General features: G+C 35.3%; 1 protein-coding gene across 2 annotated transcripts; it reads right to left on the bottom strand.

The window, feature by feature from the left end:
* Positions 1–2,504: 2,504 nt before the first annotated feature.
* On the bottom strand, positions 2,505–13,896 carry LOC129255359 (ceramide synthase 1-like). 2 transcript variants are annotated; one of them, XR_010293174.1, is made up of 6 exons: positions 13,694–13,896; positions 12,544–12,705; positions 10,809–10,962; positions 9,580–9,737; positions 8,604–9,068; positions 2,505–3,276 (listed from the first exon to the last, which is right to left on the bottom strand). XR_010293174.1 is itself a non-coding variant. In XM_064097671.1 (5 exons), the coding sequence occupies exons 1-5, from the start codon at positions 13,858–13,860 to the stop codon at positions 8,999–9,001; spliced, it is 711 nt and encodes a 236-aa protein (XP_063953741.1). In that variant the 5' UTR covers positions 13,861–13,896; the 3' UTR covers positions 2,505–8,998. The 2 variants fall into 2 exon arrangements, 1 of the variants encoding a protein (XP_063953741.1); XM_064097671.1 differs by having other exon boundaries at positions 2,505–9,068.
* Positions 13,897–18,619: the final 4,723 nt, after the last annotated feature.

Raw genomic sequence — 18,619 nt, forward strand, 5'->3', positions numbered from 1 at the left:
CATGCGTCCGGGCGTTAGCGGGGTAGAGTTGTTCTTCTACCCCGCTTCCCGTACCCTGGTCTGAGCAGGCCGAAATTTTTGGGAAAATCCTTCCCGACACTGTCCTACTTTTCTCCCAGTGGGAGCGGCTTAACAGAAAGGGGATATTTCCTTCGCCCTGCTTTTATCGGGGTAGGGCAGTCAGAAAAGTGTCTGTTAAGACGGGGTATTAATTATCCAACTCTATATGACTCTCCCTCTCCCATTCCTTTCTCCCTCTATTCCTCTTGTTCTCTCCCTCTTCATTTCCCTTCTCTTTTTCGTTCCCTCTCTTAATCATGTTTCTTCTTTTCTCTCTATTCTTTTCCTTTTCTCTCCTCTCTCATTTCTCTTTTTACCCCTCTTTTCTCCTTTCCCTTCTCTCCCCTTTTTTATCTTTCCTTTTTTTATTTCATATCTCCCTCTCCCTTAATTCCTTTTTCAATTCCTCTTCCCTTACTTATCATTTTTCTTCCTAATTTTTCCCCACCTTCCCTTTCCTCTCTTTTCTTCCCTTCCTTTCACTCCCCTTTTCTATTCCCTTTGTTTCGTCCTCTCTTCTTTCTCTCCCATTTCTTTTCTCTCAGTCCCTCTCCTTTGTAATTTCTTCTATCTCTCCCTTTCTCTTTTCTTTTTCTCACTCTCTCTTATCTTCCTTTCTTTTCCCTCCCTCTTTCATGTCTTTATTCTCATTTTCTCTTTTTCCTTCCTTTTCTTTTCCATCTTTCTTTCCTTCTCTTTTTCTTCATCCCCCTTTCCTTTCCCCTCTCCCCTTCCTTTCTTTTCCTTATTTTTTTTTCTTTTCTCCTCTTTCCTTTCCCCCTCTCCTCTTCTTTATTTTACTTTTCCCCTTTTCCTTCCTTTAGTTCTCCTTCTGTCTCTCTCTTTTTTCGGAAGAGGGGGGGGGGGGAGGGAGGGGCGGGCATCCATTACCATTGAAACTTTACCAGGGTAGGATTTTTAAGTGAGGGTCTGTTAAGACGGAGCAAGGAGGCTACCACCTGTGGTTTTATCGCCTCATTGAGGAATTTCGTCCCCCTTTTTCTACCCGCCCTCTACCAGGGCACTGTCTATTAAAACGGGGCTTGTGACTGAAAACATGCGTACGTACCCGGAGTGCAAGAATGATGGCTCTTTTTCATGCAAGAGGTAATGACTCCACACCAATTAGACTTTTAAAAAATGCAACGAACAAGAGTGTCGCTAAGGCGAGCACATTATACGCCCGCCTGTAACGCGGAAAATGGAGTTATTGGTCAAGAAAGAAAAGTAGGTGGGGACTTCACCTCTGACCTTTAATTCTGACCTCAAAATCAATAGGCTTCCTGGGATCCATGCTAGTATCATACACACCAATTTATAGGAGCCTAGGTTAAGTTAAACTAAAGTTACCACGTTTACAAGGACTTCAGAAGGGTAAGATGAAAACATGTCACTGTGATCTTGACCTTTGACCTTTTGACCTCCAAATCAATAGGCTTCCTGGGATGGATCCAGGCTAGTATCATACACACTAAATTATATGAGCCTACATGTAGGTTAAGTTAAACTGAAGTTATCGCGTTTATAAGGACTGCAGAAGGGCAAGATGAAAACACGTCAGTGTGACCTCGACCTTTGACCTCAAGATCAATAGGCTTCCTGAAATCCACGCTGGTATCATACAAACCAAATTATAGGAGCCTAGATTAGGTTAAACTGAAGTTATCGCGTTTACAAGGACTGCAGATGGGTAAGATGAAAATGTCACTGTGACCTTTGACCTATTGACCTCAAATCTAAAGACTCCCTGGGATCCATGCTGGTATCATACACACCAAATTATATGAGCCTAGGTTAAGTTAAACTGAAGTTATCATATTTACAAGGACTGCAGAAGGGCAAGATGAAAACATGTCACTGTGATCATTAGGCTTTCAGGGATCCATGCTAGTATCATACACACCAAATTATATGAGCCTAGGTTAAGTTAAACTGAAGTTATCGCGTTTACAAGGACTGCAGAAGGGCAAGATGAAAACATGTCACTGTGATCATTAGGCTTTCAGGGATCCATGCTAGTATCATACACACCAAATTATATGAGCCTAGGTTAAGTTAAACTGAAGTTATCGCGTTTACAACGACTGCAAAAGGGTAAGATGTAAAATATGGCACTGTGACCTTGACCTTTTGACCCCAAAATCAATAGGCGTTCTGGGACCCATGCTGGTATCATATATACCAAATCATATGAGCCTAGGTTAAGTTAAACTGAAGTTATCGTGTTTACAAGGAAAAGTTAACGGACGGCCAGACAGATGGACGGACACCGAGCGTGATACATGTACCATAATACGTCCCGTCAGGACGGACGTACAAAAATATTTACCCTAACAAGAAAATTAATAGAACTAATGTATATCTAATAATTTTTTTCTATATCCTGTTCCAACACACATGATATCACACCTGATACAATAATTTCAGAAGAAAATATAAGGATATACAGATCAAATTCAAAATTTAATATCTTCAAAACATGAAATGTATAAATGTGTCTGATGCCTACCCCAAATTCAAGTAATCAAACACCAATATTCATATTAACAAGGAAAACAAATACAAAAGAAAATCTTTAGTTTCACTTCATGTATAATCCCAAAACTAATATGTATTTCACGAGAATCCAAATAGAATAGCATACAATATGAACTACATGTAAAACACAGATATTTTTTTTTGCAAACCCTGAAAAACTGAATCATATTGTTTCATCTGTTAATGGGTCAATCTACTTGTAATGCTTTTTTTTTCAAATAAGAACTATTAATATTGTGCATAGACTATAGTGAAGAGTATACATATGAACAAAATTAGCTAATGTAGAATGTATAATTCTACATCAATAGTCAACTCAATGAAGTATATGCATAGAAATAGAATTATCTGTATAAACATTGGCACGCCGGGGGGGGGGGGGGGGGGGGGGGCGCTCTGAAGCCTCCAGAATCCTTGATAATTAGGTGAAGAGTCCAAATCTTTTCACTCAAAATCTGCTATGGTAAGAACTTCCAAAATTATGCAAAATTTAATAAGTCCATAATTATTAATAAGGCATTGCCAACAAATTTAGGTTGTAAACAAGAACTCAATAAAAGTTTTTTTTTAAGTCAAATAAAGAAATACATTAAGAAATATAGACAATTAAATAAGAAACTCATTTGACCTACCAATATAACCAGGGCCTAGTGTGAGAGTTAACCTGGGGGGGGGGGGCTAGTCTTAAAAGATATGTCTTCATTTCTTAGATAATTACTAGTAATACATAGAATAAAATTGCCTATAATTTTATTAGAATCTAAAATGTTTTATAGAGTATATGTATCTGTTTTATTGCAATATGAATATATCAAGTAGTTAATTAGTATGTTATAATTCAAGTGGGTCTATATTACAAGGCTGCACTTGTGAGTATGTTGCATTATGGGTAGTGAACCTGGCCAGATAGGGGTCGTAAAGCTATTAAATCTGCTGATTCATATGCCCTTTCAGTGTAAGGGAACATCGTTATTTACAAACTGTGCTTTCTGTTTGTTTCCTTTTTTCCTCATCAATGAATTATAATTATGGATTTTTATCTTGTATATACAGTATATATACATTATGCATGTTTTAAAGATTTGGAGAATAAAGTCATTTTGAATTGAACTGAATTGATATTAAAGCCCCCCTAATCCCTCTTATTTTCATTCTACAGTGTGTATCTAAAAAAAAGTTTACACTTAGAAAAAATCCTGTAAAATTATATATTTGTAATATCCTGAAGATTTTTCCACATTTTAAGATTGGTACAGATCAATTTAAGCAAATGACGATATAACCGTCGAAAAATATTTCCGCTTGAGTGAGCAACACTGACTTTTGAAAAGTTAGTGAAAAATGATTTGCGCAGAACTTTGAAATAGTTATGCGAATAAAAGTAGACCTTAATCATGAACATGTGGAATTTGGCTAGTAAAATTGATTTGAAGATATCTTTTACTTTTTTAACTTGTTTCCTTGTCCAAAACACTTCGAAGTGTGCATTTCGCCCCACCCCACTCCCCCACACACCGAGGCCATCCTGACGATATTTGCCTTACACTGAGATGTGCTTTACATGAAATGGCTTAGGCTTGATTTTCATTTTGTTAATCATTGTCAAGCTAGGCAAAAGTGTGGAGAAACAAGTATCAAATGAAAATTGAAATGTAAACTCACTTTAAATGATAAAAACTTCGTGAAAAAATGCCGGAGATGTCTGATATAAACTTTTGTTCAGATTCAATTATGTCCTCAGATCCAGCTGGCACAAAAAAGGTAAAGGTTGTGCTTACTAAGTGTTGAAATTTCAATTTGGGTGGCAAAATTGTTACAAAATGCTTGAATGTATATACGTTTTATTTCAATTGACTAAAAAAGCAAGGGAAATGTATGAGAAATGTTTCGCAGGGTAAGTTTGATATCGCCCTTTCCCCTTGACACAGCGTGAAAACGAGCATTTCTGCGCAAACAGATTTCTGCAAGCTTTACAAAAATGGACAGTGCTCACTCAAGTGTAACATTCTGTTAAAACTTTTATTTTCATTGGATAGATGAGACCCAAACCCAAGATTATATGTGAAAAAGTTACCCTCATGTTGTATATTTTTTAATTCCCAGGGCGTTTTCAAAGTGTAAACTTTTTTTTGATACGCACTGTAGAATGATGCACACACAAACAAAATTGGAATAAAAGCATCTCTCATGTCAGAAAACAAATATTACCCATTGTGACAACCATTGCCACAAAATTATTTTCAGTGGAAAAAAATCAGGTAGAGTATAAGAGGTTGTGGATTACATCACAAAGCCAAGCTTTCATTTCCAAGTTTATGAAATCTTACCCCATAACTTATTAACATCTTCAACATAAAATAATATGACCATGGAATATTGACATACAACACAACTTTGTGAAAACTTCCATCACCACTTACTGTTCCCTTCAAAACAATTTACCATTTCAAGTTTTCAACTCATAATCAGATACATTTGCATTATATTCATATATTCAATAATTATGAATACATCATCAACATGTTCTATATACTACTTTTATCATCTTGCAAAGACAATAATAACATTGATAATTAACATTTGAGGCAAATGTGATAAAAGTTGCTTTCTAAAATCTACTTCCTCCACCATCTACATACATTTTACAACTGGGCAATTCCATAAAATATGTACGTCCAACCCCCTATATTTGGGACCTTCATGAAATTTTCTGTCTCTGATTTTTTATTCTTTTGACAGTATGTAATGCTGTCAAGTGACCATGATTTGGCCAGTTTAAAGTGAAGATGTTAGAAAAATGGGGGTCGGATGTACAAAAAGGTTGATCATTTTATGGAACTGCCCAAATAATGAACATCATTGGGCTGACATCCTTCAGAATTGTTAGGCTTGCATGTGTGTACATTAAGAACGAAGAAGTCTAAAATGGATTTACATGTATACAACAAATATAATTGCCTATTCCAAATGCAATTCTCTTTCTTATATATTTAATCCACATGCAATGTCACCACATAGACAGGATGAAAGAGTATTTTGCTTCTAGTATATGTACTGATCTCACTAGCAAATTACATCAAATAAAAATCTGATTTTCACACAAAAAATAAATCTTGCACCTAAATTTGTTACATTTGATCATATACTGCAACAAACACACAATAAGTTTTCAACCACATGTTTACCCTCCCCCCCCCCAAAAAAAAAAAAACAGATTAAATAATCCTAATATGCACAAATACATATTGCTGAATATGTCAATCCGGTAACCAAGAATTACCATCATACAAAGCAAGTTTGCCTATATCAACCCTTAGTGCTGTTTTCATATCACCTACATACAATGATAACATAGGGTTTCATAAATAACTACATGTACTATACCAAAATACACATCATAAATCAACAATTCTATACAATTCATTAATTTATTTAGATGATTAAATATGCATAAGGCAAAACCTATTTTGTGTCTCGCCCACTTATGAAAATAACCAGAAATATTGTGATTTGCGAGGGCACGCAACAGAATTGTATCAAAACTTCATTGTGAAATGACTGGAATGGAACAACACTTGTCATAAGAATCTTGCACGTAAACTTTAATGCTGACCTCAAAATAAACTTTGACCATACCATGTGACCTCCCAACACAATAGCATGCAGGTCCCCTAAGTACATCTACCATCCAAGTTTGGTAGAAAGGTTATTTACGGTTGCAGAGTTATGTGTCATAAGAGTCTTGCATGTAAACTTTAACATTGACCTGAAAATGACCTTTGACCTTACCATGTGACCTCTGACTGCAGCATAACATGCAGGTCCCCCAAGTCCATCTACCATCCAAGTTTGGTTGAAAAGTGACTTATGGTTGCGGAGTTAGGTGTCATAAGAGTCTTGCATGGAAACTTTTAACATTGACCTGAAAATGACATTTGACCTTACCATGTGTCCTTGGACTGCAGCATATGACACAGCAGGTCCCCCCAGTCCATCTACCATCCAAGTTTGGTTGAAAAGTGACTGAACGGTTGCGGAGTTAGGTGTCATAAGAGAGTCTTGCATGGAAACTCTAACGTTGACCTGAAAATGACCTTTGACCTTACCATGTGACCTCCGACTGCAGGATACAATGCAGGTCCCCCAAGTCCATCTACCATCCAAGTTTGGTTGAAAAGTGACTTACGGTTGTGGAATTATGTGTCATAAGGTTTGTGACGGACAGACGACATTTGGACTCTTAAGTCTCGCCTTCACCTCTGGTGGGCGAGACAAAAAGTATACAGTCCACTGAGGATGATGAGATGTTTTTGTGTATGTTTGTGCAAAATTCATTTAATCAACAGAAATAATAATTAGCAGCTACTTTTTTTGTTACTTCATTTTGCCTTTCTTGGTTTCCTTCTTTTTATTGATTGATTTCTTTCTTTCATTTGAGAAAAAAGGTCAATCACTTTGTGCCTACTTCATGAAATTGCCTCTCTGAATGAAACTTTTGATAAGTAAATCCTGATATACACATGCACATTGCAATTTAAGGCATATAACAGAAAGGACTTGCAAGATAGAAATTTATTCAAATGAAAGGCAATCCACATTAGGCAAGTTCCACATGGAGATAATACATTTACAAGATTTCATATTTATAATCATTAAAAAAATTATATTTCTTGAAAAAAATCTTAGGCCTACAAACACAAAGTAAATTATATACAACCAAGTCAAATACTTCCTAGTAAAGCAATTAAAGGTAAAACCACTTTACCGGTAATTTTAATCTTGATAACTGAATTGGAATTTTTAAAAGAGGGACAATGAACATATAAAATGGTTTAATCAATGTGTCAAGACCTCCAGCATGAAACCATTACTTTATATTTCTTAATCCTGAACTAAATTAATTATCTTGCTCTAAGTTATTTTCTCATTGTTTGTTTACACTTAAAATTATTTAATTTCCAAGAGTGCACTTTTACAAAATCAAGGTCTAGGCCTATCATTTTCTACTTTCCTTGTTAATACTTATTCATCATCATTACCATACACATGTTTATGAGGGATTTGAGTTGCAAAATAGACATAGTTTTTCAATGATGACACAATAAATCTATCTATAATGTGTGATTTTATTTTTTTTGGGGGGAGGTTAAAAAAATATACAGGTGAAAATCCTTTCCTGCTGCATTATTTACTCTGATACAACCAAATTCATATTTTCACAGGTATTTGGGAGACTAGTAACAATACTCTACATTGTCCCCTTCTTTGATAATGCCTCTATTGATAAAAGGAACAGGATAAAGGTGCATGAATCAATAAAATCCTTTGTGACATCTCCAAAATCGTCTCTACACATAACCCTAAGTAACCTGTGCAATTTTGCGAGCTTAAATTCCGGGAAGGGGTGGGGCTTTTTTGCCCTCACTAGGATCTCGGCCGAGGATCGCAATAGCAACAATAATTTACATGAAGGTAGAGAATAACATAATCTACACGGTTGCGTAGATAAATTGCACGAAATACATACATTTTACTTTGTATGAATTAATTATGCTTATTTATTCATGGAATTCCTTTTGCTCTAATTCATCTACTAAAGGTCCTAGAAGGCTAATTTTGGTGAAAATATTCTTTATAGCATTACTATTTTATATTTTTTTTGCATTCGTTCTTTTTTCCCCATTTTTGTTTCTTCGACAAAATTGGTCTTTGACATTATTTTGGCATAGATAGTATCAAATTAAATGGCTACCTACTGTCAGTGAAACTATAAATAATCACTCATTTATGAATTTTAGCTGAAAAGACATTTTGTATTGACTTTGTACATGAAATCACAGTTTGGAGCAATTCTAGTAATTTCTTAATCGTGTACCCGGGGCATCACAAATTTGGTCTCAAAAGTTTTGCCAGACTTGAAAATAAAAGGTCAGAGAACTGTGCAGCAAAAAAAAGGGGAGGCTTAAAAGCCCCCCCCCCCCCCCCCGGTAAGTTTAAGTTAGGGCTAAGATCTAAGTGGTATTAAGCCTCGAGGGTAAAACACGCATGAATCCAACACTGGGAAAAAAAATTGATCTTTTCATATGTGGCAATGTCATGTATCTTTGATTAACATCCAAAACTTCTTGCTGAGATGAAAGATGGCATCTACAGCTTTTTAAGGGTTTCAAGTTTCTATCAAACTTCTAGAAAAGCTTCTAAATGGTTAACATGTATGTACCTGTTACTGTTGCTGGACTGGGCCTTAATCATATTGACTTTTTGACCGATACCACAGGTGACATGAGTAGTAAGTCCCTTAACCAATGCTACAGTACTTAAATGGATGTCACAGAATAAAATGCCATTCTACAATGTTATTTTCAATGAAGACAAATCCTCTGTATTAAATATGGAAAAGTTAAGAGCTTGGAATTGGGTGCCTTTTCTTCAGACCGTTTCCATTGATTGCAGCAGTATCTGTGATGACACTGTAGACATAAACAAAAATAAATATAGTTGGAACATTAATCAATCAGTGAATTCTCTGGCAAAGAGAATGTAAGCAGTATTAGCTTTTATAAACTTTAATCATTCAAATATCTATTTAATTGAAACTTTTTCCTTTGAATTTGTAGTGGATATTTCCTCATTCTTCCATAATATTTAGAAGTATAATGTTACAAACATACATGTAAGCAAGACAACATACTCAGTCCAGTGTTGTCATACAATTTGAATTATACTAGTAGTTCTAACATTTTCATTCTCTTTCCAAAATAATTTTCATTTCATTCCAAAATCATTTTCATTTTCGTTCCAAAGTCATGATAAAACATGCAGAAACCTAGTACAGTAGTTTACAATCAAATTCACAGTACTTTACAAACAATATTACACAACTCTATTATGGTTTTATTCAGATGAGTTTCACTAATATACAATATGAAACCACAAACTCACCCTCTATCATAAATAAAGCTAGGTCATAGGAATACTTACCCATTAGCTACACCATCTCCAGATGCATGTTTGGCCCCATTCTTTTCTTTTTCCTCCTTCACTTTTTTATCCTCTTCAATTTCTTCATTATCTTCACGGATGTCTTCAAATTCTGAAAGCTCCTTGGTAAAGATCTTGTACAGGAAGATCACAATGTACTATAAAAACAAATATTACAAAGGAAAGGAGATATTTTAGTTCTGAACCAAGATCTCTTTAAGTTTGGGAGTGTTCCACATTGTGCTCGCACATCAACCTTTTAAAACAGCAAAAATGTAAGTGGGTTCTTTTGAATTAACCTCTTGATAACACCGCAGTTAAATATTTTGAAGGATTTGATTCTAGCAAAGGCTTCAACACAAAAAGTTTTGTTATGTTAGTAATATTTTTTAACGTAGATTTATAATGCTGCGCAGAATCATGTAGTGCTTAGTGTGAACTTTAATTTACAATCTTAAAGTGAAAAACGATTCTCACCACAAAATCGGTTGCAATAGTTTGCCTTTCTTAAAAAAAAATTGTATTTTTTTTTATCCCATTAAATACTTATACCCTTTTTACACAGGCTAAAATTTCCTTAACCCCGTACTATAGGTGGGGCTAAATGGCAATTTAGCCCCACCTATAGTACGGGGTTAAGCTTAGCCCACTTTCTTTTTACACAGCATTTTTGCAAAGTGGGCTAACCCCACCTTTAGTACGGGATTATTTGGCCCTGCAAAAAAGCAGGGTTATCCCAGCAATTGCGGTGCTAAGAGCGATAGTACGGGGTTAAGATCGCTAGTGTAAAACGAAAGTGGGCTAAGCTTAACCCCGTACTATATAGTACGGGGTTAAGAAAATTTTAGCGTGTGTAAAAAGGTACGAGTGAAGTACTTGTACTACGAATGATCGACAAAAACCACTAGTCCGGGGTTAGCGAGTTTCGTGTGTGAAAAGCAAGCATTCCTTATCCGGGGTTAGCGATAACAATTTGGCATGTGTGAAAAGGAAAAAAAAATAGTACGGGGTTAAGGATAGTACGGGGTTAGCGATAGTCCGGGGTTAAGAAAATCCTGTGTAAAAAGGGTATCTGTAACTAAAGCTAACCAAACCCCGACTGAGATCAGTTTCCTTTTGTTATAGTATTTAAAGTAGTGATTCACACATCAACAAAAAACCTCAAATAACCTTTAGAATAAACCTATTTATAGTTCTGAGTGATTATGCTTACTAATAATAATGCTTACCACAAACCAATAAATATCCAGGCACATCAGAAGCCACATCATAGCATTACATTCTAAACCAAATGGCAAATGATCTTTGTAGTATATCTTAGCGGTACTAGGTAAGACATTGTAGAGCACCTTCAATGGGTACAGGTACATCCTCATTATACACCTAATATGGGCAAAGACAAAATATAATACAAATGTAAATAAAATTTCTGAAATATTTGATTGAAGGGTCTAGCAATATATCACACCACACATGTAGTGCATACATGTGTATATGAGATTTTATAAGTATAATAATTTTCAGAGTCTCAATTTCATGAAAAAAAAAATTTCAATCATTTTTTTTTTGGGGGGGGGATTAAAACAAGTTACAGTCAATATTACTACATATTACATGGTTTTCAAATTGAAGACTGCTGAAGTTGATTTTCAGAAAGGTACTGAAATCTTGGTAATAATCTCCACACAAAGAAAATAAATGCACCAACAAAAGGCAACTAACAACAAATCGAGACAACATGAATAAGTGTAAGATGAAAATTATAATCAAGTATTCAGTGCTCAAAATACAGGACCTGGAGCCATTAATTGAGAGTAGGCCTATTGTGCCTTTACAAAAATGTAATATGTTTTCCTCACCCAACACCCTAAAATGCCCCCAAAATCATGGTCACTATTTTTAGCAGACCCAAAATACACAAATGCAATGTTTTGTGAGAAAATGTAAAATCTGGGAACAGACATTACTACAAATCATATACAATGAAAAAAAAACTAGAAAGTTGACGTGTCCACAGGTTACAGATGCCCAGCTTAACGCGATCAGAAATTCATTCAATATGATTGAACTTAATATCGTGCAGAAACCAATATGCATATATATGAACAAATTTAGACCTTTGACCTAAAGGCTCACCCTTTCCAATTTTAATCTCTGACAGAAGATATGACAGTCAGGTCATTTGATGTGACCTGACTGTATTTTGGTATCATCTACCCAGACACCAAACATTTTTAATATCTGGTGAATATTTCCAAAGTTATCAGGCGGAAACCAACTCGCATATGTAATGAGCTGTGACCTTTGACCTGCGGACTCCAAATTTGAACTTAGCCTGTATTTTGGTTTCATCTACCTACATGTACACATCCAGATTTTTTTAATCTGTTGAATATTTCAAAAGTTATCATATGGAAACCAGCTCGCATATTTAATGAGCTGTGACCTTTGACCTGCAGGCTCCGAATTCGAACTTGGCCTGTATTTTGGTGTCATCTACAGTACCTACAAACACAAAATTTTTCTAAACCAATTAATTATTTTTCGAGTTGTTGTGTGGAAACCAAGTGGGGGGACGGACGGACAGGGGCAACGCTTAATGCCCTCTCCGAACTTCGTCTGCTGGGGCATAAAAACATGTTACTAGTAGTACAATAGTACGATTTATATAGCGCACTTTCCATCTTGAGACTCGAGACTAAAGGCAAAATGTGCATTTTGACATGTGTGGCTGGATAAATGAATCATCCCATACATGATTTTCCTTGATCAGCACAGCAGCAAAGGTATCTAAAAAAAAAGAAAGAAAATCGACTGACAGATCCAACTTTTCAATTTTGGGCCTATAACGGAGACATAATATTGTATTAGGTCCAAAGTTTCATGAAACTTGATTACATGTACCATCTCCCATTCTTGGTTGAACTTGTAATTCTTTCTATGAAACCTACAGTACTGACTCACCATGATACAGTAAAAACAGCAAAGCCAGCATTGGCAAGATATTCATGGATCATGTACTTCTTATTTCCTCTATCTTTCAGGTAGATCTGGCACTTTGAAAACTCTAAGAAGATATCATTGAAATCATGGTACAGCACTACCATTAGACCTAGGAAGTGATATCTAGATTTGAAAAAAAAACAATATACATAAAAACATTGAGGTTATTGGAAGAACCTGCACTGAGAAGAAACAAATGTCTGAAATAATAAAGTATTTTCTTCCCAAAGTCCTAAATTACAAAAAGGAGATAACTACTAAATGTCAGTTGTGGTAGCAATTTCAAAATGAGTTCATACAGAAAGAAGCCCATACTGTGACGGTGTGACCAAAGTGTCTGTACGTATACAGAAATAAAAATTAGTGCCAAAGGATTCTGCTAGAAATTGTACAACTGCTGAGAAAAGAGAAAAATAAGATGAATGACATTTGAGCCATTTGTCTGGTAGTTTTCCAACCAATACAGTCCCACATGTGCTTATCTGTGTTAATGATCTTCAGTGTGATCATTTTCAGTTTGGATTTCATGATTTCACAAAATTCTCTATAACTCAAGTAACAGTATGAGATCACTAATCTATGTAGAATAATCTTGGTTTTACAGACTTTCTCATGAAATCAGAACTACTTTCATTTGTCTTTTAATAATCTGGATGCGTTACAATCATGTGTATTGTCATGTGTAGTGAGAGACTGTTTATTGAACTGACATGGTAAAAAGGATTTCATGTGATTTTCATACACTTTTAACAAATTCAATCTGAATTCGTAAAACATTTTCTTTGAATAAATTTCCAACGAGTAAAGCTTTAGAGTATCCACTGAGCAATAAAACCCTAGAAAAACATAAATCAATATATCAATAACACGGACATGAAATCATGTGATCTGATCAATTACTTTTTTCATTCATTTCATTTCACATCAAGTGCAAGTCCAACCAGCACATTTTACAGAATTCTCAGCTGAAAAAAATACATCAAGCAATGCTTCCTAATTTGTGTCACTCTGTTTTCTTATAAAGGATTTATACTACAGTGTAGCTTCAAATGTGTCCCTTTGTTGTGGGTGTTTTTCCATTTAGCCCTTGTCATTGAATGATAAAACTCACCTGCATGCATATGAAAGAGTTATGAGTACAAGAGTGAGAACATGATGCATACATAACACCATAGAATCACTTCTCCATACATCAAGAATCAAAACTGTAACAAGACCATGGAGGTAGTAACTGCCCTGAATCAGATAACACATCTTGACATCCCATGCAACCTCCATATCAGATGACCATCCTGAAATACAAATATTAAAGAACAAGGCATGAACGATGTTGTGTCTCGCCCACTTGTGTAACCAGAAATATTGTGATTTGCGAGGGCAACAGAATTATATTAAAAATTCATTGTAAAATAACTGGGATGGAATAACATTTGTCTTATCAAGAGCCTTGCATGTAAATTTTATGTTGACCTCAAAATGACCTTTGACCTTACCATGTGACCTCAGAACACAATAACATGCAGGTCTCCTAAGTACAGCTACAACCCAAGTTTGGTTCGAAAGTTACTTACAGTTACGAATTTATGTCATAAACAATGACCTCAAAATGACCTTTGACCTTACCAAGTAACCTCTGACTATGCCATGATATGCAGGTTACCTACATGTACATCTACAACCCAAGTTTGGGTGAAAAATTAATTATGGTTGCAGAGTTATGTGGTCAATTCCAGCGTAACGGACATGACGTTCAGACAAATTTTTGTAATTTAAAGCTTTATACAGTAGAATTAGCAGCCTTTTGATAATTGTTACTGAGTTTATCAGACACATTTAAGTATCAGTTACATACACATGAAATTTCAAATCGTTTTGTTGAACAGTTACGGAGAAATCGCACTCTTTGTGAGCATAACGGACATGACACGAAATGGATGAAGCATTTTTACCTCTTATTGCTTATCGATATTGCTGTGAATTCTTAGATTGCATGCACCTGATGTTGGTGTTAATTTAACCTTAAAGGAGAATGAAACTCTTGGAGCAAGTTAGCTTTTGTGAAAGCAGAAAAATTAAAGAATAAGATCAACAAAAGTTTGAGTAAAATAGGACTAGCAATAGAAGAGTTATGAGCATTTGAATGTCGAGATCACTAATGATATGGAGATCCTCCCATTGGCAATGCGACCAAGATCTATGATGTCACGGATGAACAACTCTCCCCTTTTGGACACTGAAAATATACCCCAAAACATCTCTTTTTGCTCATTCTAATCATATGACAAACGATTCATCAATGATATAATGTTGTGAAACCTCTGTACTTGTCCTCTCATAAAGAGAACACCTCACCTTGTGATAGACCCTATAAAAGTGAGAATATAAGTGAAATGAGTACTAAAGTAATGAGGGAGTTGTACGTGTGTGACATCACAGATCTTGGTCGCATTGCCAATGGAAGAATCTACATGGCATTAGTGATCTCGACATTCAAATGCTCATAACTTTCTTATAATTCATTCAATCTTCCTCAAACTTTCAACAATATGTTTCTTTGATTTTTCTCTTTGATATGGATTCAGCTGGTTTCAAGGGTTTCATTCTCCTTTAAGATCATGCTCTGTCCATAACAGTTTTTCAGTGCATTCTGTATTCATAGCTCAAAATGTAGCGTAACGGACATGACACATGAAGCGTAACGGACATGACAGTTTCGTCCACTTTTTGTAAGCGGATATAATTATGTTATTACAAGATATGGTACAAGTCTAATTGTTTACATGTTAAGGCTAGAGGTTAGAGACACACATCATAACTGGTAATCTGTAATATCTCCTATTATTTTGCAATTTGAGAGAGGGGCTTTTCGTACAATATTTATAAAACAAAATAATATTCAGAAAAATTTCTTTTACACCAGTTAACAACAGTTAATGAGTATTTTCCAGTTACTACCATCCGCCACACCTAATTAAAAGAGAAAAAGTTGATAGTAAAGATTATTCTTTATTCATGGCTTACTATTTGGGTGTTTCCACGAGGTTGGGATCAATCCAGATAAATGGGTCTTTTTTAGTATCATCATCAATTGTTGACAAAGTAATATGATATTGGATATTTAAAGTTTGTATTTTTTATGAGATATATATGAGGATACAAATAAATAATACAATAACAGCTTGGTTGTCATGTGTTTTTATTTTTAAGAGTGAAAGTGTGGATGTCTTACTGAAAATGTGAGTAAAATTTGTGACAAGAAAATATCAAACAAGTGGAATGCCTCTGGCCGTCTCACCTGCATCACGCGATTCAATATAGCGGCAGTGCTGATTTTGAAAACTACTATAACTCGCACAAGATGTTCAGTGATACTTGGTTACTCTTATTTCCACGTTTTATGAACTAGACCAATACATTTATAGAGATATGATGGCAATTCAAAAAATACCCCCAACGTGGCCAAAGTTCTTTGACCTTACATGACCTTTGACCTTGATCATGTGACCTGAAACTCGCACAGGATGTTCAGTGATACTTGATTACTATTATGTCCAAGTTTTATGAACTAGACCAACACACTTTCAAATTTATGGCTGTAATTCAACAAATACCCCAATTTGGCCAAAGTTTATTGACCCTAAATGACCTTTGACCTTGATCATGTGACCTGAAACTTGCACAGGATGTTCAGTAGTACTTGATTACTATTATGTCCAAGTTTCATGAATCAGATCCATAAACTTTCAAAGTTATGATGGTAATTCAACAGATACCCCCAATTCGGCCAAAGTTCATTGACCCTAAATGACCTTTGACCTTGGTCATGTGACGTGAAACTCATGCAGGATGTTCAGTGATACTTGATTAACCTTATGTATAAGTTTCATGAATTAGGTCCATATATTTTCTAAGTTATGATGACATTTCAAAAACTTAACCTTAGGTTAAGATTTTGATGTTGATTCCCCCAACATGGTCTAAGTTCATTGACCCTAAATGACCTTTGACCTTAGTCATGTGACATGAAACTCAGGCAGGATGTTCAGTAATACTTGATTAACCTTATGGCCAAGTTTCATGAACTAGGTCCATATACTTTCTAAGTTATGCTGTCATTTCAAAAACTTAACCTCAGGTTAAGATTTGGTGTTGACGCCGCCGCCGCCGTCGCCGTCGCCGCCGCCGCCGCCGTCGCCGCCGCCGTCGGAAAAGCGGCGCCTATAGTCTCACTCTGCTATGCAGGTGAGACAAAAATCAGATTGCTCTCACTTTCATACAAAGCATCATAGATGAGTAAGATCAGTACAAAATATGACCCACACCAAACCCTCATCATGCCCCAAATGACAGTCTTGGCATGACCCAAATTCATTATAAAATCCCGTTTCAAAAAGTCGGGACACGACGTTACATAAAAAGTCCGCGGTGAATTTTTTGTAACGTTGTTATTGCATATCCGTGTGCAAAATTGTGAAGTATTTTTCTCACAAATTTCATCTGAATATGTTATTCAAACATCACTAAATACATACCAAAAAATAAAGTGTCAAAATCCTGCTAAAAGTATATTTAATAGGCCGAAGTTTCCTTCAAAATACGAAAAAAGTCTGCGTGAATTTGTAACGTCGTGAAGGAAAATGGCGGCTATCATATTGTACCAGCGACTAGCTTCATTTCGTGTGTGCTGAAGATATCGGCTATTACAGGTATCAATAGCAGGAAACCATCACCTGTCGATCTCTACATCGTTTGGCCAGATGAGAGCTGCGATATTGCCGCAGTCCTGTGTAACGTCGTGTGAGGTTTTTTCTGAAATCTCTGATCCAATGCATGGAATGGTAATTTTTTTCGTTCCTTATTATGTTTTTCTGAAAGAAACATTCGTTCTCGCGTTAGTACTTACAATTTATGCATGTATTTTCCGATTTTGTCAGCATAAATCGTCCTAAAATATGGAAAATATCACAGTACAGTCCCATCTATTGCATTTTTTGCTGGATAAAACGTTTCGCTAAAAAAATGTAGATTTCTCGCTTCCAAACGTAGCTTTCAATATCTGAACTCAACATTAAATGAGCTGAATAGCTAGGTGTGGATTCTGTTGATAAAACAATACATCGCTATGAGGTTTTAACCGTACTTTTGATAAATTATAAGGGGAGTTTACCAGTGAAGGTGTGATGTCAAAAGTAGGCCTAACAAATTTTCTCAACTGATAAATTCTGAATTGTTTGTGATCGTATCTGGTAATAATTATCCTCATAAACTTGAGATACATCCCCCTTTAATTCAGTGGTGGGACAACTTAGGACTATAGCGCAAGATGAAGTTCAGGTTATATTGCTGGCCCCCTTTTTATTATTAAAATTACACCCAACTAGTACCGGTAAACTAACGGGAGTGGATTAATGTCCTGATTTAAAAATAGGAATACTACAGCTGCCCCACCCAATCCAATATTATCTCTTTACTAGCTTATAATAAATAGCAACATCAAATATGTGGCTTTATTAAAATACTCCAGAGATGCCAACCAGCACGTTTTTAGCATATTTAGTACGTTTTTGCAACCAAAATACGCCTGTACTCACTGTAGATTCTACGTTTTTTCTTTAAAAAATATGATTTAATTTTTTTTATTTTTTTTTATTTATTTTTTTTAGATAATCATATTTTATTGAGAAAAATCATCTCTATATGTCTCTATTTCATAAAACTTACACAAACTTGGTAATTAGATGAATGTAATTTCAGGTAAATTTCAATTTACAAGTAACAATTTTTTTTTTTTTTTTTTCAATCATAGCAACGTGAACTATTTTTTAAAAATAATTTTGTTAAAAATCACAGTGAGATAAATACATGTTTCAATGGGTTTTTTTTTCCATCTGCAAGAGCAATGCGCATTTTATCAGAGAACAGGCTGGTGATTATTTCGTTGAGACAAATTTTAAATAATACTCTGTTTTGTAAAAAAAAAAAACTCCTTTTTTTTGTAGAAGGTTGGCATGTCTGATATTCTATTCCATTTCCTATT

Source organism: Lytechinus pictus, chromosome 3 (genome assembly GCF_037042905.1).
Source record: "Lytechinus pictus isolate F3 Inbred chromosome 3, Lp3.0, whole genome shotgun sequence".
NCBI lineage: Eukaryota > Metazoa > Echinodermata > Echinoidea > Temnopleuroida > Toxopneustidae > Lytechinus > Lytechinus pictus.

Excerpts from the sequence above, each read along its gene's own strand:
- LOC129255359 (XM_064097671.1), bottom strand. The coding sequence starts at position 13,860 with ATGGAGGTTGCATGGGATGTCAAGATGTGTTATCTGATTCAGGGCAGT. Across the intron at positions 12,706-13,693 it reads ACTCTTTCATATGCATGCAG|ATATCACTTCCTAGGTCTAA; the intron begins GTGAGTTTTATC and ends TTTCAAATCTAG. Across the intron at positions 10,963-12,543 it reads GCTGTTTTTACTGTATCATG|GTGTATAATGAGGATGTACC; the intron begins GTGAGTCAGTAC and ends TGCCCATATTAG.